At 41.0% G+C, this 20,599-nt stretch overlaps 2 protein-coding genes across 4 annotated transcripts; both read left to right on the top strand.

Annotated features, from left to right (window-relative positions):
* Window positions 1-277: 277 nt before the first annotated feature.
* On the top strand, window positions 278-6,342 carry uba3 (ubiquitin-like modifier activating enzyme 3). Of its 3 annotated transcripts, XM_080462036.1 has the most exons (18): window positions 285-325; window positions 437-490; window positions 1,433-1,553; window positions 1,638-1,718; window positions 1,809-1,891; window positions 1,972-2,052; window positions 2,726-2,769; window positions 3,147-3,211; window positions 3,565-3,720; window positions 3,816-3,918; window positions 4,058-4,171; window positions 4,926-4,979; window positions 5,138-5,174; window positions 5,261-5,342; window positions 5,431-5,531; window positions 5,639-5,702; window positions 5,815-5,869; window positions 5,969-6,342. In XM_080462036.1, the coding sequence occupies exons 1-18, from the start codon at window positions 306-308 to the stop codon at window positions 6,055-6,057; spliced, it is 1,404 nt and encodes a 467-aa protein (XP_080318162.1). In that variant the 5' UTR covers window positions 285-305; the 3' UTR covers window positions 6,058-6,342. The 3 variants fall into 3 exon arrangements, with proteins under 3 accessions (XP_080318163.1, XP_080318164.1, XP_080318162.1); XM_080462037.1 differs by lacking the exon at window positions 437-490 and having other exon boundaries at window positions 278-325; XM_080462038.1 differs by lacking the exon at window positions 437-490 and having other exon boundaries at window positions 278-325; window positions 1,351-1,553.
* A 2,643-nt stretch (window positions 6,343-8,985) lies between these two features.
* tmf1 (TATA element modulatory factor 1) lies at window positions 8,986-20,447 on the top strand. Its single transcript, XM_080461599.1, has 17 exons — window positions 8,986-9,536; window positions 9,633-10,993; window positions 12,262-12,365; window positions 13,327-13,453; window positions 13,627-13,732; window positions 14,216-14,358; window positions 15,138-15,304; window positions 15,843-15,999; window positions 16,120-16,212; window positions 16,328-16,484; window positions 16,584-16,776; window positions 18,693-18,762; window positions 18,841-18,933; window positions 19,045-19,167; window positions 19,255-19,413; window positions 19,504-19,629; window positions 19,713-20,447. Exons 1-17 carry the CDS (start codon window positions 9,401-9,403, stop codon window positions 19,851-19,853), a joined length of 3,456 nt encoding a protein of 1,151 aa, XP_080317725.1. The 5' UTR covers window positions 8,986-9,400; the 3' UTR covers window positions 19,854-20,447.
* The last annotated feature ends 152 nt before the right edge of the window (window positions 20,448-20,599 follow it).

The raw sequence follows: 20,599 nt of genomic DNA, 5'->3' as shown, positions 1-20,599 counted from the left end.
TGTGCTAACCAGTGTCCACGGGCTGCCATCTGTTGGATCGTTGATGTGACTGCAGTTTCATAAACAATGTTGCCTTCAAAGATAATGGGAATATTGACTTTCAATGTAAAGACCACAGCTTCGTCGTTGAGTTATTTGTTATTCTTTTTTTTCCCCCACAGCTTTCAAGGGGAAACATTAATTTCATCGACAATTTCAAACAAAAAGAAGCGTTTGTATTCAAATTATTGCAAAAATACTGACGTTGCTTTGAGTGAAAATTTGAGTTTCCTACTGCGAACTTTGACATTTGAACTAACCCAAACATGGCGGATACGGATGAGCCGTAAGTAGAAGCCGAGGAATCGAGCAAGAAACTCCCCGGAAGATGCTTTCTAATGTCTTGAATCTACGAAAGCCCAGCATGAATTAACTCTGTTTTATCCTATCATTTTAGGGAAAAGAAAATAAGGAGAGTAGAGGAGCTGAATGAGAAGTTAGAGATCAATTGGTAAAGCTGGAGGAAGGTTTGATATTACGAGTGTTTCGGATCAACTGGTTTCCTTGTTAACTGGTGACCGACTTCTTTTGGCGTCAGTCGTTGCTGCTGGTAACAAGCAGTTTTTAAAACAATACTCACAAAATGTGTGGTGACTCACTTATTGTTCACCGGGACATCGACGAATTTCTGTCGGATTTTTAATGTCTGCTCTTACTGTACGCACTAACGGGTACTAAAGTAACTCGGTCATCAACTAACGGGGAAACCAGTTGATCCGCAACGCCAGACAGGAAGGAGATTCACGTCAGAGAGAAAAGAAAAGCACACAATTCTCGTTGTAAACACAACACAAGTAGACGATTTCAGGAAAGTCCGCTGGTTTTATTGGTTAAATTACTACTATGTCTGTACAATAAACCCATTTTGGGACATTCGCCTCTGTGCTGACAGAAGAACTCTCTTCTCCCTGTTGACATGTTAGCTGTTTCCTTAGCCTGTCCTCCTTAATGTAGTTTTACTAAATGTTTAGACGTTATGCTAGACAATAGAAGTAAGTCAGAGCGTCAGGACAGAAGGGGTTGTTTATAAAGTATACTTGCTTACTTTCTAGTAACTAAAGACATATAAAAAGGCTCCGACTGATGATTGTAAACAGCTGTAAAAAACTGTAAAGTACAGAGATGAAGTGCTGAATTTGTAAACATCCAATCATACACAGGTGTATGATTGGATGTTTTAGTGTAGATGCTTGCACTGAATGACTGTGTATGTGGGTATGACCGTAAAACTTTAAAATGTGTTACTATATACATATATTTCTTAATATGTAGGATTCTGGTTTGATGTGTTTCATAATATGGTCTCAGCAGACTGTGCATGCAGTCTGTCCTGATCCAGCTGTCAGAGGGTGGAAACTGCTGCTCCGACAATGTGAATGTCTCCTGTCCTCAGCATGGTGGTGGACGGAGGCAGTGGGCATGCATGTGAGTGGGATGGCCGGTGGAACCATATCAAGAAGTTTCTAGAGAGACCGGGTCCGTTCACGCATCCTGACTTTGAGCCGAACCCAGAGGTAATGATTTAAGAGAAGGATTGGGTGATTATTTCATGTCATGACTTTTCTGGCATACAAATATCTTGTTTATCTCTCCCGCAGTCTATCAAATTCCTGTTACAAACCTGCAAAATTCTGGTCATTGGTGCTGGTGGACTGGGGTGTGAGCTGCTGAAAGACCTAGTAATGCCTTTGTTATTATTAAACACCTACAATTTCGAATTCATCTAGTAATAAAGCATCCACATTTACATTTCTCAATTTTTGGCTCAGGCGTTATCAGGCTTTCATAACATTCACGTTGTTGACATGGACACCATCGACGTTTCCAACTTGAACCGACAGTTCCTCTTCAGGTCAGCAGATGCATGTGATATGCTCTTTGTGAATTTCTGACACGATCATTAGATTTCAACGTGTTTGTGATATTTAACAGGCCTAAAGATGTTGGCCGGCCCAAGGCTGACGTGGCGGCTGATTTCATCAACACTCGTATACCAGGATGTTGTGTTGTACCGTATCCTTTTCTTGTAATGAAATCCCAGTATTTTGTTTATGTTGAACAGGACATGGAAATATCCCAACCACAGTCAACAAGCTGTGATGTAAAGTGTTACAGCACAGATGAATGAATGCATTATATTTATATTTATTAAGCTTTAATAATCAGCGCAAACTACAATTATTTTTGTCTCATTGTAAAAATGGTTTAAAACCACATATGTGACACTAACAAAAGTATTCTTATTCGTACAGTGTTTATTCTTAGAGTTAGGGTTACACGACTATCAGTGAATAATTAGCAATGCAATCTGTTTACCTGGAGTCAATTGACCTATAATTTTCAAACGACTACATTTCAAAGTGCATATCTTGGTGTACATGGCAAGGATATAGTTGTGGAGCAAACAAGTACATAGCCACTTTAGGTGAGGTTTGATTTCCAGCCAAATGAAAGTAAGGATTAGAACTTCTCTCATGCAGGTAAATGTATTTACAGCCTGCTAAATGTCAATTGTTGGTTAAAAATATAAAAGCACAAGAGATGAGGTTGAGTTGCGCTCACATGTACAACTATACATTCAAACTCTTATTGCATGTTGGGTATACTCGTGGTTTCTGGCAAGTACAGAGGCTGACACGAAGTTTTATGTTTAATGGAAAACTGTTTTTCCTGAACATTTAGGCAGACATTTCAAGAAAATTCAAGATTTTGATGAAACATTTTACAGACGTAAGTATCTGCTGGACCGTTCAATCCCAACTCCCCTAATGGCTGATTGGATTCAGGTTGATACAGAGGACTTGATTTGGGTTTGTTTTGTTTATTGTTAGTTTTTTCCACTAATAACAAAGTTGTAAATCCTGCTATCAAGTCCAAATTTTGGAGCCAATAAAACAGAAAAAATTTGCTTCTCGCTTCTCTTTTTCAAGGTCCTAAAATACTGTACCCTCTCATAGAGATCCAATTTTACTATAAAATTAATAACTTATAAAGTATACTCTTTAATCATAAAATCACAATCTGAAATTGTGTGTTTTCGTAATTAAGCTGAATTTAATTTGAAAGTTTAAAATGTGAACTTAATACACCTTTCTGTCTTCATCTAGAATTCCATTTAATTGTGTGTGGACTCGACTCTATAGTCGCTCGGAGGTGGATGAATGGTATGCTGGTAAGTTTGTTTATTGTTCACTCCAATCCTTCAGGAAACCAGGATTATTTTCAGCAGTTTATGTTCTGTAAGGCCACTAATTAAATTTGTAACACTGTCAGATCAGAATAAGAATTACTTATCACTGTTTGAATAATGAGCTACTGTTTGGCAGCTTGCTGCTGGCACGGCAAACAAACACAATGAATTATGTACAAGGGATTTGGGATTATTGCATCTCGGCTTGTAATAATTTGGCTGCTTGGGCAATGATTTTTTTTCCTTATTTGTTGTGGTTTTAAAGAGTTAAGATGTTGTCTATTGGAGATGTATTCTATGCGTTCAGGTTGTCTCCTCCCTGTGTCTCTGTGCAGCTCTCTCTGCTGGTGTATGAGGACGGGGTCTTGGACCAACAGTCCATTATTCCTCTAATAGATGGCGGCACCGAAGGCTTCAAAGGCAATGCCAGAGTCATTTATCCCGGCATGTCGGCCTGTATCGACTGCACCTTGGAGTTTTACCCTCCCCAGGTGGGGAAGAAGATTAATATGAAATGCTGCTCACAGTTTACGCCTTACTCTAGGCCCTTATGTCTTTGCTGATAACCATTTGTGTTTTCATGTAGATAAACTTCCCCATGTGTACCATCGCGTCAATGCCTCGTTTGCCAGAACACTGTGTTGAATATGTGAGAATACTGCAGTGGCCCAAAGAGATGCCCTTTGGAGGTACCGAATCAACATTTACTGTTATTTCTGCTGTGTTGTTTGTATTGTTTAGAATCACCAGGATCAGGCTTCCACCTTATGGATCTGTAAACAAAAACAATCAGATTTTTATTTTAATTTTTTTTTCAATGTGGTCTAGACGGTGTGGGCCTGGATGGAGACGACCCACAGCACATCCAGTGGGTTTTCCAGAGATCTCTGGAGAGGGCAGCAGAATACAACATTACAGGAGTCACATATAGACTAACTCAGGGTGAGCTCACAAAGCACGGAGTGTTTTTTTCTTTTTTTTTTAATCGCTGTCACAAAACTGTGTAAATAATTACTTATAAATCAGGGATGGGTAACACTGATTATTGTGAGGGCTACAAAACATTCCTCCTTACTACCAGGATGTTATGCCTAAGAGGAGGAATGAAGGAAACTCATTTAATAAAAAAATGAGCTAACTGTGTGATTGTGAATGAAATCAAATGATTTTAGCGGCACTTTATTTTTTAAATAAAAATTTGTTTAGTTTGCAGACATTACAGCAGGGATGTCAAACACATTTTAGTTCAGGGGCCGTATACTGTACATCCCAAATTCATCTTGAGTGAGCCAGACCGGTAAAATAAAGCCATAATAACCTTTCAATTTAAACTGTTGTGGAAGCATAGTATATGGAATGAAAATGTCTACAGTATTACATTTACTCCTGAGTATTGCTACAATGTCAACATAAAGCCAATTTTAATGAATCCTTCTCGTGCAAAATACAAAGAAATGTCCAAATAACGTCTCCTATAGCTGCATTATGCATGTTTATATGAACTCACTTTAACAGCATGACATTGAGCCTAATGCTAGTTTTGACTAATGGATAACTATTTGTTCAGGTTAGTCCTAGTAGTGGTATTTGTCGAGTCCAGCATTTTCTTGGGTGGTACACAATGTTAGAATTCCGAGAACTAGGACTCGACATGGCAATAATGGTTTTGTTTGTTTGTGCTCTCTTAATGTTGCAGGTGTGATTAAGAGGATCATCCCCGCTGTAGCATCTACAAATGCTGTCATTGCTGGTGAGTCGCCAGGGTTTGGTAAATATTATGTATTTCTAGAAAAGACATGTGGTAGTTATGACTTTATCACAATGAGAGTTAATCATTTCCAAACACGACTAAGTAAACAGGATCGTGTTCCTGGATATAATTGTGTTATTTTTCTCTGTTGGACTCAGCTGCTTGTGCAACCGAGGTTTTCAAGCTCGCTTCAAAGTGAGTTTGCAGGATCATTTTCGCAGCAATACCCACAATGCAACACTTACGAACGACGTTGACTTGAGCTTTTTCCTTACTTCCAGTGCCTGTTTACCGCTGAGTAACTACATGGTGTTTAATGACGTCGACGGCCTGTACACGTACTCCTTTGAAGCAGAGCGCAAGGTTTGCCCCAACATGGTCTATATGTTTTTATGTCTGTTGTTGTTTTAAATTGCCTGTTAAAATTGTGATTTTTGTGTTTTCGTTACAGGAAGACTGCACAGCCTGCAGCCAAATACCACTGGATCTGCACTTTTCCCCCTCCTCCCAGCTCCAGGAGGTGCTGGATTACCTGACTGAGAATGCCTCCCTGTGAGTTCTTCTGCCTTCTTGTGGTTTGTTATTCATTTGTGGGCCAGCCTGCAAAAGTCAAACCCTTTACAATATCCGTCATTATTATTATTTTTTATTTTTTCCAGACAAATGAAATCACCCGCCATAACTGCAACGGTGGAGGGGAAGAACAAAACTTTATACCTCCAGGTGATTAAACTCACAATTTTCAATGATTTGTGTTATGAGATCAATCCTGTGGTAAAGTGTCATCAATCAGATATTTTTTTCTTTTCTTTTCTTTCTTTTTCTTTTTTTACAGTCGGTAGCCTCAATTGAGAAAAGGACACGGCCAAATCTGTCCAAAAGTCTGAAGGGTGCGGTGCTCACCAAACACACTTCCTGACTAGACATTGCATAGCACTTGTGCACTTTGAATTAGCAGACATGTTCACACTGTGTTTTTTTTTTTCCAGAGCTGGGCCTGACTGACGGACAGGAGCTGGCTGTGGCTGATGTCACCACACCCCAGACCATGCTGTTCAGACTCTGCTTCTCCTCATAGGACAAACTCAAGCACCCATCAGGGAGCCATGACAGTTCACAGCGTTTTCAGTCACAGTGATAGAACTGTCTCAGTGGACACTTTTTTTGCACTGAAAAGCCAAAGCAGAGTTCAAACGTTGTTGGGTTTTGGTGGTACTCTGCAAGTTTTAAGAAGTTGTGCATTCTGGTTTTATGTTTACTACAACCTGCTGTGGGTTAGGAGCAAAAAAAAAAATAAGACAAGCAAATATTACTTTCAAAGAGGATTGTCTGAATATGATCTTTTAAATATTTATTTATTTTAGCTGGGTTTTTTTTTTATTTTTTTTAGATGATTTAAACACTATATAGTGATAATCAATCAATACAAACGTGAACTGGAATAAAAATGTCTTGTCTAAAATGACTGTGTTTGCTTTTCTATGACCTCCATTTGTGTGAGAGATGTAAAGTTTGATCGCCAGTTTAAAATGGAAAGTTTTTAATATACTCCCACTGTATTTTTGTTCAAGTTCACAAGGCACATGATTGCAATGTGAAACAACAGGTACCTGAGCGAAAGTATTTGTTCTGTTCTCCAGCTGAACGAGGAACCGCCTCACGGGAACAGCACATGCAGGTTGGCTTTTTGAAAATGTTTTTGTTGTTGATTTGTTTCTCCTTTGGGTTAAATGAAATCAATTAATGTTTGGTGCGATCCAGATAATATTCTGGATCCAGGGTCCAGAAGAAAGCTTTTTATACAATAGTGAGAATATTAAAACATTAAAAAAAATACAAAGTTCTGCTTTATTTTCCATTTGGGCTTTTGTGCCTCCTGTGCCATTTTGATTAAATCCTCTGTCCTCTGTGTCTCTTTGAGGACACCTGGCATCTTATAGGCCATTTCGCATGTGTTGGTGATTGTTTTTATGTCCTGTTTTGATCAGTTTGGTCATTTGTTTGTCACGTAACATGGATTTCCCCTCTAATTTTGGTCATTTGATTTGATGATTTTCTTTTTCTCAGATGAAACCATCTCACCCCGTCTTTTCTGGCCAAATTTGCTCTTTGATTTCACAAAGTTTTTGAATTGATAGTATACAACCCTTTCAATTATTCTCTATATGGATTAGGTAGGTTGTGTTTGGTTTTGGTTATTTAGTGTATCTGTGGAATGTGACATTTCTGGTTTAACTCCATGAACTAAGCTCTTTTGTCCCTGCCTGTTTGATCCTTTGAGTATTCTAACTACACCCAACATGTTTTCATTTTTTCTTTATATATATATTTGATTAGATTACACTAGACTAGATCAGATAAAAGTCTGAGTCTTTCAAGCAGGTACCATCCAGGAAATTAAAACTTCCAACAGCATTTGAGTGAAACAGCACCTTTTCTGACTTTAGGGAGAATTATAAAGACATACAAAATACATTACCAACAAACCTGCTAAAATTCAATTTGATACTCCAGTATATATCAGTGCACAGTGATTTTGCATTGCAATGACTAAGATTTTGCTTTTTTGCAGTCACTCAAGTAGGTGTGAATTGAAAAGGAGCATGAACTAAATGGAGGATAAGTATAACGCTACACCGTTACAAATATCTTACAAATGACCTATACAATACAGAAATTTGCTGTCCTAAAATTTTTTCCTAAATAAAATGCAGTATAGATGGCTTTATTACGCTCATTGGGTGTTTGTTTAGAAACGGACACTGCAGTGGTTTTATGTGTACATTGTCTTATGATTTAGCAGCATCTCACATTGGAATGACTAGCACCATTCGGACACAAGGCTTTTAAAGGAAATGCATCGAAACAAGGTGATTACGAAAGGTATACAATTTTCTCTGAATCTTGTTTGGTCAGAAATCTTTTAATTCTTATAATATTTTTCAAATGGTAGTGAGCTGATTTTGTTACTGCCTTAATGTGGCTATTGAATTTCAGAGCTGATTCCATAATTACACCCAGATTTCTGTCCTGATTTGTTGTCTGGAGTGACATGGAGTCGAGGTGACCGCTGATCTTTAACCTTTCCTCTTTGGGGCCAAAAACAATGACGGTGTAGTTGTAAAAAAGTTCTGACACATCCACTCATTAATTTATGCAAGTATAAGGTCATTGTGTGGTCATTCGCTGCCACTGATCTATAGAGCTGTGTGTCATCTGCGTCACTGTTTCTTTCAGAGCCCTTGTTTGGAAAATGTCTTTCTTTTGAGAATTGGAGTTCAGTAAATAAGTATATATTGTTTCATGAACAGTCTATTTTTCCCCATGGAAACACCAAATTTGTGTGGTAAGAATTGCTAGCTCTGCTTGATAAGGTAGTAGACACAGGCAATGATGTAATAACGGCCAATAATTCAAAAGATGAGACCAATTTCATATGTCATAAAGGGCCACAACCCCTGAGCCTTATGGTCCCAGGGTCTAATGTAGATGTTAAATGCATCAATTTGGTGCCGTAAATAGGAATAGCAGATGCTTTGTCGAAGTAAAAGGGCTTACAGTGAAGGTGCTTATTTTACTGTTATGAATATGACAAAATCATGCTTGTTGCAATAAGCAGCAGAGCCATTTTTTCCTATATTGTGGTATTTACTTGGGTTTATCAATGCACAGAATGCATAAAGAGGTTTTAAGGGGTATATGCTTTTTTATTTGTAAGAATAGGTGACTCTGCATTCCATTTATTTATATATCAAAAATAATACGTTTAATCGTTTACAGTGTTTACAATAGTAATAATGTGGGTCCCTCGAGGAAATAGGTTGTGAACCACTGGCTTATGTGATAAATGGTTAAAATACACATAGATTCTCCCATGAAGAAGTTGTTATTCCTCTTCTGTACCTGACAGGAGATTTAAGGGGGATTTAAAAGGTGGGCGTGTTGATTGAGCGTCTAGCGCTGAAAATCACATGATGACGTCATACTGCTACGTGGTCAGGAAGTCGCGCGCATGCTAACGCTAGCCGTGCTACAAGTTGGGAGCGACCAAAACAAACGATGACGGCGGAGCGGAGAAGCCGAATAAAACCTCATATGAACATGGAATAACATCTAATACGACATCTCTGGTGGAGTTCAGGATGCCGCTCAAGAGTTAAATGTTTTTCTACACGACTGACGTGTCGAAATTTCGCAATTATCGGCGTCACTTTGCTACTTTCAGGGCTTAAACTTCCAGCCGTGCTAATCGGCTATGTGATAGCTTTTATGTGACTAAATATTTGAGGATACGACTTGTTAGGGCATTAGCAGCTGGTTAGTTGGAACATGAAGACGTTGGCGAAGTGACGCTAAATTCAGTGTAATAACCGCGCAACAGACTCCGAAGTTGGTGTTTGCTAGCTAGCTCGGTCAGGAGGATGAGTTGGTTCAACGCGTCTCACCTGTCCACCTTCGCTAAACAAGCTTTAACACAAGCTCAGAAGTCCATCGACCGAGTTCTGGACATCAAAGAAGAGGACCAATGGGCTGACTCAACTGTAATGCCTTATAACGGTAAGTAGTGTGTGTGTGTGAGAGCACTAGAAACTAGTGCTAAGATGAACAGCTGCAGCCAGATAAAAGATTAAAACTCATATCTTTTCCAACCAGATGTCACATTACCGGGAAAGCTTTCCCTGAGCGGAGGATGGGGAATGACACAGTGGGAAGCGCCTACAGAAGAAAAGACCACCACTCCTCCTCCTTCCTCGGAGGCTATTACTACTCCTGTCACTCGTACTGTTGTGGATGAATCCGAAAACTTTTTCAGTGCCTTTCTGTCTCCTGGAGATGTACCTGCTGTCCCCCAAACCCAGGTTGTCTCCATCCCCCCTACGAAATCACAAAGGCGACCTCAAGATAACGAAATGAAAAGCAAAGAGGCTGTGGTCCAAAAGGATGTTGAGATTCAAAGATGTGCAGATGAGACAGCTGCCGATGACCAGCCAGTGGAGCCTCAATCCTCACCAGCAGCCCCATATCCAGACACCATCCTCCTTCAGCCAGTATCTCCTATTTCCTCTCCTGATGATCTTCCAAGTCGATTGGATGGTACAATGAAGAGTGAGACGGCAGACGCTGATGCCAACATATCCGAAGATTTAGAAGAAGAGCAGCCACAGACGCCCCGAGAATCACAGACAGGTCAGGACTCACCAGATTCTCCTGAAAATCCACCTCCTGTTCCAAAGACCTGTGCGCCCCCCGAGCCTCCACCCACCACATCTTCTAAGGTCGTACTCCTTGAACAAAAAGACTCAAAGGTGGAGGATCGCCAGAATGATACCCCTTCACCTCCAGTCAGCGCTTTCTCCTCAGGAACCTCCACTACCAGTGACATTGAAGTGCTCGACCACGAAAGTGTGTTGAGTGAGAGTTCAGCCAGCTCTAGACAAGAAACTGGTGAGGGCAAGGCTGGCCTTCACCTCATGCAGGGCTCCTTCCAGCTTCTCACTGCCTCCACCTGTGCAGATTTTGCCCGACTAGAGGACTACCCCAAACTGACGGAGAGTTGCGGGTCCTCCTCGGATGCCTTTGAGCGCATCGATTCATTTAGCGTCCAGTCACTGGATAGCCGGAGTGTCAGCGAGGTTAACTCGGATGATGACATTCCTGGAAGCAGGACTCTCGCTTCCGTCACTGCTGGTCCTGCCCCTTTAACGGCACCATGCCAGAAACAGGAAGGTGAAGCTATGGGGACGGCATGTGAAGAGGAAGAAGTTGAGGAGGAAGAGGTTGAGGAAGAGGGCTACACAGAAATGACCAGGGAGCAGTCCCTGGACGAGATGGAGGAGAGTGGTCGGAGCGCGACTCCTGTGAATAGCGAGCAGCCTGAAGATTTGACAGAACACGATTCGGAGGCGAACGTCACAATATTTGATCCTCTCTCCCAAACTGGGGAACTGATGACACTGCCAATCACTGAGGAGATGAAGAGTGTATCGACTGTGCAAATATTGAAGCTTCAGAAGGTAAAAGCCTGCATTGGATTCCTCTTCCACTTGAATGCAAATATTTGTTTGCTGTGTGTATTTCCCTAATATTTACTTCTGACTTTATAAAGACACAAGGTGTGACATTCAAACAAGTTCAAGCAAATTTCAATAACATTCAACACACTGACACTCATGTTTACTTAAATCTACCCAACAGTTTACCTCCAATTCATGAGGCCCACATCAGCATTATATCAACTAATATGTACAATAAGATAAAAACTTAACGTGCTTTGAACAATAAAGGAAATGGATGAAAAATAAAGTATAGCTGCAACAGTGATTTTTAAGAACAATAATGAAGCAAGTAAATTATTTTTATTTGCATCCATAAGTAAGCTTTTTCTTAAAGTGCCAGAGCGTCCTGTAAATTATTCAAAAATGTTGACCCAGATTGTTTTGTGGGATTGTAGATGCTTTATTGCAGTTCATCTTACGCTGTAGCTACAAGCGATATACCACACAAACATATGGTCAAGTTTTAGTTCACACAGGGTTTAGAATCAGACCAATTTAAATGAGACAACTCTCCTACTCCACTTCCACAGCACTGCTTTGCCCTGGATTAAATCATTTTTGAATATTGTTAAGCAGCAGGATTAAAATTGACTATAAAGTGTATAATAAGGGTCAAAACAGTTTGTTTAGAAACACACCAGGCTTCGCTTTTTCAGGCATGTTGACCTGCTTATTGGTGGGAATTGGGTTTGGAAGATAGTGATGATCACACTAAATCATCTCAGTTCAATGTTACTCTTTGTTGTTCATAGACAAACAGTTCTCCATAAGTCAGCAGCTATGTTTTGCTACAATTGCCTGTAAATAGATGCTTCAGATTGTTGAATGGAAATGATCTGTATTAATGGATCCACTGAATGAATTTATGTTAAGACTAATTTGCAGTTGCGTGGCCATTTGAAAGGCATGTTGCTGACACATTTAATCTGTCTCTCATTGGTATTGACCTCTTTTGCTGCACATCATGCAAATATGAGGGAGTGTCATACAGTACATACAATTCCTTCAATACAGGATTTCTGATGAGTGTCATATTCTTAGACATTTTTTTGAACACAAATCATTTGTGTGTGTGTGTGTGTGTGTGTGTGTGTGTGTGTGTGTGTGTGTGTGTGTGTGTGTGTGTGTGTGTGTGTGTGTGTGTGTGTGTGTGTGTGTGTGTGTGTGTGTGTGTGTGTGTGTGTGTGTGTGTGTGTGTGTGTGTGTGTGTGTGTGTGTGTGTTCAGGCTATTGATGAGCTGTCAGGCCGCCTGGAGAAGAGAGAGTCACAGCTGCTCACTGTGAGCAAAGACAAAGCCAAGCTGGAGGAAGAGTGTGACAACCTGAAAGAGTGAGTGTGTAGCTCACAGCTGCTTCACATAGCCTCTGTAAATAAATGATACAGTTGCCGTTGGTTCCGCTTAGCAGCCTTGGCAGCCCCGTTTGCCCGAAACGTAGTGCGCCATGGGATTTTGGGGATTTCTGAGGAAGGCGTGGCACGTTTTTCACGCTCTGTCAAGGCTTTCTACATATGAAATGTGGACGCCGGGCCATTTTGAAAGCACGTTTATGACTCAAAGGGTCACCAAAAGTGAAGGAAATCATTGTATCCTGAGACTTTTGCCGGGTGCATACATACCTCTGGATTTCTTTTTCGATGGCAGAGCTTGTAGAAGGTGTTCTGTCGTTGATTGCTCAGACTGGAACGAAACTCCCCTCCGGGCTCGGAGTCGGCTTCCTCCCAGACCCGTGCGCGCCGTGGCAAGCCGCGATTGAACGTGATGAAACTGCGCCGTGAGAACCGTGACGAAGCGCGACGCGACGTGATAAAACGCAAAGCAACCATGGAACTACTGCCCGTCCCACTACGGACCGCCTCCAAGTTCTATTACGGCTAGTTCCGTGCTGCCAATGACATTCATCCCATTTTTTCTACGGGCTGCTAAGTTTCTCATCCGCGCTGTGGCTGCCGTGGCAAGTTTTTGGACAATTTAAAAGTCTGGCACGGCACCCACGGTGATTACGACCTGTTACGTTTGCGTCTGTGTTGTCTCACGTCCATCCCGTTTTGTCCACGTAGGCCTGAAACGGGGCTGCCGTGAACATAGTGTAAACGCACCATTAGATTGGACAAGGCATGCTAACATGTTAGCACTAAAGATGCGAGAACATGATTCTTAGAACTAAATTGTTGCCAGAATACACTGAAAAGAATCTCCACATATACAATAATCAATGTGTGTGGGTTTAAAATGCTATTCTGACTGAGGCCATGTTGATATTTTACATTTAATAATTTTGTCCTCCTCCAGTGAAGTGATAGGCTTGAAGGAGGAGAGCTCCACTGTTCAGTCCCTGAAGGATGAGTTCACCCAGCGCATAGCCGATGCAGAGAGGAAGGCTCAGCTGGCCTGCAAAGAGAGAGACATAGCCAAGAAGGTAACCCACACATTAGTCATAATTATCCGTGATTTGTCTTATCTCCCATCAGTTCAGCTTTTGGAGCTCTTAAAACTATTCAGTCATCATATTAATTTAATGGATATTAAAAACCATGTGCAAAGTTTCAGTGTTGAAAATGGGATTTTTTTTGTTGTTTTTCTGTGTTGCAGGAGATAAAAGGCTTACGTGAGGAGCTCGCCATAAGACTGAACCCCAGTGATACAATGGAGATCATCAAAGAGAAGGAGGAGCAGATCAGAGGTCTGCTGGAAGAGGGTAAGATTCACTCTCAGGCTTGCCAAAGCCGTGTTTTACACTTGATCTTATATAGTGAAGCTGCTTTAAAATGCTTTCAAGTTGGTGACGCATTGTCATTTGCCAATTGTCACTTTTAACACTTTTCAAATCAGCTTCATTCCTTAATATCAACAGGTTGATGGTTAAGCATGAAAACTGCTTCACTGTGTCCTTTTCCAAAATACGTTTTCAAGACATGTTTTATTATAGAATTGAATGCATTGGTTGCTTGTTGCTGGGCGATGACCTTAAAGTACAACATCTGACAGTAAAACATCTTCTAGTATATGATGGTGAATAATCAGTCATGTTAACTTAGATGAACGATTGGAGTGTGACAAACATACAGTTGCACATCTGGCGACTTCATTTATATAATATGAGCTTCTACTTGACTGAAGTGTAAGTGTCTCCAGCTTTATTAGGATGTCTGAGTTTGTGTTCATGTCTCTTCACTTTTAGGTGAAAAGTTATCCAAGCAGCAACTGCAGCAGAGCAACATCATTAAGAAGCTTCGTGTGAAGGAGAAGGAGACCGACACCAGAACCAGCAAGCAGCAGAAGAAAATCAAGGAGCAGGACGAGGAGCTCAAGCACCTGCAGCAGGTCCACATACACTCTACTTTAGAAATAACCTTTTTAACATTCAGTTTTTACAGTTAGCAGTTCTAGTATGTTTGCCTGATGATGATAATAATGCATGGAAACCACATGCACTGCAAATCAAACATTATGCAGTAGCTTTTTTCAAAATATTATACAATGAAGATACATGATTATGACGACAGGGAAACACTTTCAAAAATAGAAGAGTTAATTTATTTTCTATGTTTAAACTGATCTCACAAGTACTTTGATTATATTATATTTATTATTATATGTTATTGACTAGTCTGAGTTTAATATTGGAATGTATCGTGAAGTGAATTGGGAAAAGTTTGCTTGACTTTGTCTTTAGATGTTTCTCCAAAGAAAAAGCAGAACATTGATCAAGATTTAGAATAGGATTGTGGTACAGTGGTTAACACTTCCGATCTTCCTCCTGAAATCCAAAGACATATCTATTTGATTCACTGATTGCTGTTGTACTTGTTGGTGTGTGTATGTGTGTATGCGTGGGTGATGGAATGTCTCTTTGTCTTACCATAATAATAACAACAACAATATCACTTTTAAAAAGCTGTGTAATATTATGAAGCAACTAAAAATATTGAATGAATTTTTGGGTTTATCTTTTATTAAATAATGTTTAGACTTTTTCAAGTCCAAATGTGACATTTCACTTTTCAAATATATGCCATATCTTTGTTTTTCCACATATAAATGAGTTGAGACTTGTTATTGACTTAAACTATGCTCATCATGATCCTGGTTGATGTGTCTAGGTTCTGGATGGGAAGGAGGAGGTGGAGAAACAGCACCGGGAGAACATAAAGAGGCTGAACACGATGGTGGAGCGACAGGAGAAGGAGCTCAGCAGGCTGCAGTCTGACACTGAGGAGCTACAGGAGAAAGGCCGGAGCTTGCAGGCTGCTCTTGACAACTCTTACAAGTAAAAACTTTGTGTTTTACTGTGCAAAACTGTACAGTGCAGATTAACATTGAGAACAACACTTCTTTGTCTTCAGTTTAGATTTTATATTTTTTTTTTTACTTAATTTTTATTGAAATTTTTTCAGTTTTCACAGTTACAGTGTCAGGGCAAAACAAATATACAAAATCTATCCATCTTTCATCAACCAAAGTCTCTATTGTCCAGTGGTTGCGGTGTCCTCTTCTGTCCTCCTGAAGTCAGTCCATTTTTCCCATTTTTCTTCAAATTGAGACTCCTGTAATCTTAGTTTGTGAGTGAGTCTCTCCATTACAAATATTTCCTCAACAGCACGTAACCACCGCTCCCGGGTCGGCGGCTCCACTTTGTACCATTCAGTTTAGATTTTAAAGTGCAACTAAGATAACCTTAATTGGCAAAAGGATCACCAAAACATCTTTGACATTGGATTTCTAAATCTATGGCACATATTTCTAAAACATGTATGTTTTGTGACATAAACTGTGGCTACAGCCTTCCTCTACATCTCTGTTGTCAGGGAACTGGCAGAACTTCATAAAGTCAACGCCAGCAGGGTCAGTGAGGCTGAAGAAGCAGCTCTGGGCAGGGAAATACAGGCCAAAGAGCAGCTGAGTGTGGCTCTGGAGAAGGCCCAGGAGGAGGCCAGGATTCAGCAGGAAGCGCTGGCCAACCAGGTAACACAGAGCCTGAAAGTCAATTTTTTTTGGGGAGGGGGGGGGTTGTTGGTTTTTTCCTCTACCATGCATGTCTCAATTCAACTTGAATTCCAACGTTGTTCCTGGACCTGTGTTCAGGTGGCTGATCTCAGGTTGGCTCTGCAGAGGGCTGAACAACAGCAGGCAAGGAAAGAAGACTATTTAAGGGATGAGATCAGTGAGCTTCAACAGGTAACATCATGATGATGAAATATGGCCAAACAGGCTCATATGAGTAATCCTAATGAAGTCAGCCACTCCTCTTATGCTTCTGTAATGCAAACTTTAATTTCTTCTATTTATTCAGAGACTTCAAGATGCAGAGACCAGAAACCAGGAGCTCAGCCAGAGCGTGACCTCGGCCACGCGGCCTTTACTGCGGCAAATTGAAAACCTCCAGGCCTCGCTGGGTGGACAAACGGCGTCCTGGGAAAAACTGGAGAAAAGCATCTCTGACAGGCTCAGTGAGGAGCAGAACTTTATCTCTCAGTTTATACGAAAGAGTAATCTGAGTGAGTATAAGCTAAAAGTCTGAGATCATTTCACCCTGTTTGTTTCACCAGCCGATGCCCAGGCGCAGCTGGCTGTTGCAGTGGAGAAGGAGCGATCGGCAGCAGAAGAACTTCTGTCCATCAAGTCACAGCTGGCCTCTCTGGAATCCCAGAATTCCACGCTGCGCCAAGAAAAAGCCAGACTCCTGGCTCAGGTGGAAGCTGAGAGGAACAAAAGAGAGAAACTTGAGGACGACAGTAGCCGGTAATGAATTTTCGCTACAGGTGGCTACTGAACTCTAGTTTTTTTTTTACCTTTGATTGAAATGGTCTCCTTGATGTGAAATTTGTAGAAAATTGACCATCATTACCTTCGCCGACGGCTTTGTTTTCGTTTGTGTGCATTTATTAGTTTTTTTATTGGTTTGTGTATATATAAGTTTTCCCAAAAACTACTTCCAAGGACCAATTGATTTGATTTTGTGACGTTAGCGGCTAACTGTTTCCAAATACATTGCAAAAGACTGCGACACAATTTCCCATACAAAGCGGATGAGAGAGGCACCTCATGGAGGAGATCAGTGTCTGTTGTCATGGAGATCCTCCTTGCTCAGTGACACAGTATTGTAGCTACCTGACCTACCTAGTTAGCATCGATGTGAGCTAACAGCTCTCATGCTAGCGACGCTAACTCTGTTCCGCAAACAAATGTGGTGTCGGTGAAGGTCTGCGCTCTACCGAGTGTAGTTCTAGTTTATATTTGAATTGATTTGACCTTTGTGGCACAGATGGTAGAGCGGCTTGTCTTCCACTCTCAAAGTTGTGGTTTCCATCCCCGTTGTCTCATTCTTTCCATATGTTGAAGTGTCCTTGAGCAAGACATGAGACGCTGAAGCCTGAAATGCTCCCACTGGGGGATGAGCACCTTGCATTGCAGCTGCGTGAATATAACTACCAGTGTAATGCTTTGGGACTGTTGAGGCTGCCAATGTGTCATCTCCACAATTCTAATGAGATTCGGCCACTGACCGACAGTGATCAAATGAAAATCATATTTTTGTGTCGGATTCCGCAAACTTTTGTGTTTTCTGCTGGAAACAAAAGCCCCCATTTCAAATATTAACAAGAATTTCCAACAGTCAATCTTTTTCTCAGAATCAACAATATGTACAGGACATACATTTAGAGGTTTGAAATTATACTACAGTTAGAAACGGGGTGCAAAAATAAAAACTACAAGCATCAAATTGTAAAAGTACAATTGTCCCTAAATTAATCATTTCCAAATAAGAGGAAACCATCAGAAGGCACTTTAACTGTCGTTGCCTCACCTGTGGGAGCAATCTAATTGTTAATCTACAGTCTATAGTTTTTAACTCCTCTTGATATCAGCATTCCTGGAATTCCTAATGTGAAATATAAATAACACAGGGTTTGTACATGAGTTGGAAACACTGCACATATTGTTATTTCACTCAGATTCAGATGTTTACATGTGGTAGCATAACAAAAACAAACATGTCACATTAGTCTTATGTTTTTACAAATGGAATACACAACTATTCTGGGTGTGAGTGAAGTTTACAGACTGGTTCAGAGTAATGTGGCCTTTGCAGCGCTCCCTGTCATGCTAATGTGTCCTGCAGTAGGTCTGTTGTGTGACCCGCCCCTCCCTGAGCTGGAGTGTGAGGCCTGAGGGAACCCCCACTATGAGATGCACTCATGTGTGAACATGTCGCCTTTGTTCCACACAGTCATGAGGGGTGAGAGGGCCAGCAGGTTTTACAGGGCCAGTGGCGCAATGGATAACGCGTCTGACTACGGATCAGAAGATTCTAGGTTCGACTCCTGGCTGGCTCGGAACTTTTTTCTTTCTTATTTAGGCAGACATTTATTTTGGTGTGTGTTGTTTTGTTAATGATGGATTTTTAGCTGATAGTTAGAGATCAGCAAAGACAAACGCATTTATTCTATATTATTATGAAAAACGTTTTGTGCTGGCTGATCATTAAAGTGTGGACTGAAGCCTGTCACTGCATTTGGAGATCAGTTATTTTGTTGTTTATGTATGACTTTGTTTAGTTGTAATTGCGTTTCATAATGACACGTTTGATCAGAAAACCAAAAACAAATTTCCACATTGTGAATGATGAAACTTTTGTGCTTGTCAATGCCATGCAGGGAACACGTGGAGTTGGAAAATCTGCGAGGAGAACACAGTCGAATGCTCGAGGAGGCCAAGAAAGAAAAGGTACAGTTCCAGCCATTCCTGATGTTCCCATTTGGTGTGAAATAGCTTCCTGGTGGACATTTGTGTTTCCTCTTTCAGCTGTTGCTAAACAATCAGCTGGAGATGGAGAAGATGAAGGTGGAGCAAGAGAAGAAGAAATACTACCTGTCACAAGAAGCGCTCAGAGAAAAGGTTTGAAGGGAATATTTATATATACTTTTTTTTACAATTCCTTACTTCAAATGATTATGTTTGCTTGCTTGATTCAGTCTAAACTCCTCCACTTTCATTCTGCCGTGTCAGGAGCGGAAGACCATAACTCATTCTGTGGGAGAGCCTCCGGCATCCTCCACACCCTCTCTGTCCCGCTCCAGCTCCATCAGTGGGGCAGATAACGCCGGGCTGCACACCTCCATGCTTTCCCAGGTGCACCCTGCTCTCCATCTATATGTCATTTTAAACTCTGTTCAGATGGAGGCTAGAGGTTTGACTGTACCTTTCACTTTTCCACAGGACGACTCCATAGACCACTCTCTGGGCAACATGACCATGTCCATGTCAATGAGCGGCACCAACCTGTACGAGGCCGCCAGGCTGTCTGGGGGCTCCAGCATCATTGAAAACCTCCAGTCTCAACTCAAGCTGAGAGAAGGAGAGATAGCGCAGTTGCAGGTAATACATTTAAAAACAATTGCAAGATTAGATTGGTCAGCAGTTTGCTGTGACTGTTTTCAAATTGTACTCGTGTGTGTGTGTTACCAGCTTGAGATCGCCACGCTGGAACGGAGCCGCTCCGTGATGGCAGAGGAGCTGGTCCGCCTCACAAATCTAAACGACGAGATGGAGGAGAAGGTGGAGGAAATCCCCAAACTTAAAGTTCTACTCAAGGTACAGAGCCACTCAGTGCAAGGAACTCTTTTAGCAGGATGTCGTGAGACGTGTTTTTAACCTGTACGGTGTGTTTATGACAGGACCTGGAGCAGAGGCACAACACCATCCTGCAGATGTACGGAGAAAAGGCAGAAGAAGCAGAGGAACTGAGGCTGGACCTGGAGGATGTAAAGAACATGTACAAAACTCAGATCGATGAATTGCTGAAGAACCAGAAATAAACCAGTTTTGCTCTTCTGGGGCACAAATCAGTTTTACACTTTAGTCACATATACATTCTTAAAAGGAGATAGGAGCAGAACGTTTAAGTTGAATCACTGTGTCAACAGAAAATTCATGTTATGTCACCTGATCAAATAGTTTTATTTGAGATAATGTTATTTTATTTAAATGGGGACGTTGGGAGTTTGCGCCTCAGTGCATTTACCAGAGTTGCTATGAAGGATATCCGCTGTGTGTGATTCACTCATTCATATGAAATCTTTGGGGCTCCATTAGAATGAAGACGATTCTCCTGATCACGTCACATGTTGTTGTACACACAGTTTTTAACTGTATGAGATGGTGAATGCTTTTTGCACTAGAAGATTTTGAGCTCATCCACAATTTCTGTATGCATAATCAGAATGGTTTAACAAATATATTAAAACTTTGTACAGAAAAAAATGTATGTATTCCTAACTCCTCAAATTGCTGATCACTCTATAAGGTGTAGAGGGGCGAGTCGCCCGCCATTGAAATCCTACAGACTGGACTTTCAGATGTATACATATGTAAATGAATAAACATTTATTTGGGTGGTGGAAAAATTCTATATTTGATTCTATATTGTGCAATTATTCTTTTATTTTCTTTCTTTATTTTTTTCCCTTCGGCAGGTTGGGTAAACAATATTCTGTGATTGAGAGCCTTCCGGTGTCAGAACAGTTTTTGCTCTTGCAACAGGGAGAGACTTGGAGTCTCCCCC

This window comes from Lipophrys pholis (assembly GCF_963383615.2).
Source record: "Lipophrys pholis genome assembly, chromosome: 4".
NCBI lineage: Eukaryota > Metazoa > Chordata > Actinopteri > Blenniiformes > Blenniidae > Lipophrys > Lipophrys pholis.
Note: the sequence above shows the minus strand (reverse complement) of the source record. Positions and strands in the feature narration are given on the sequence as shown.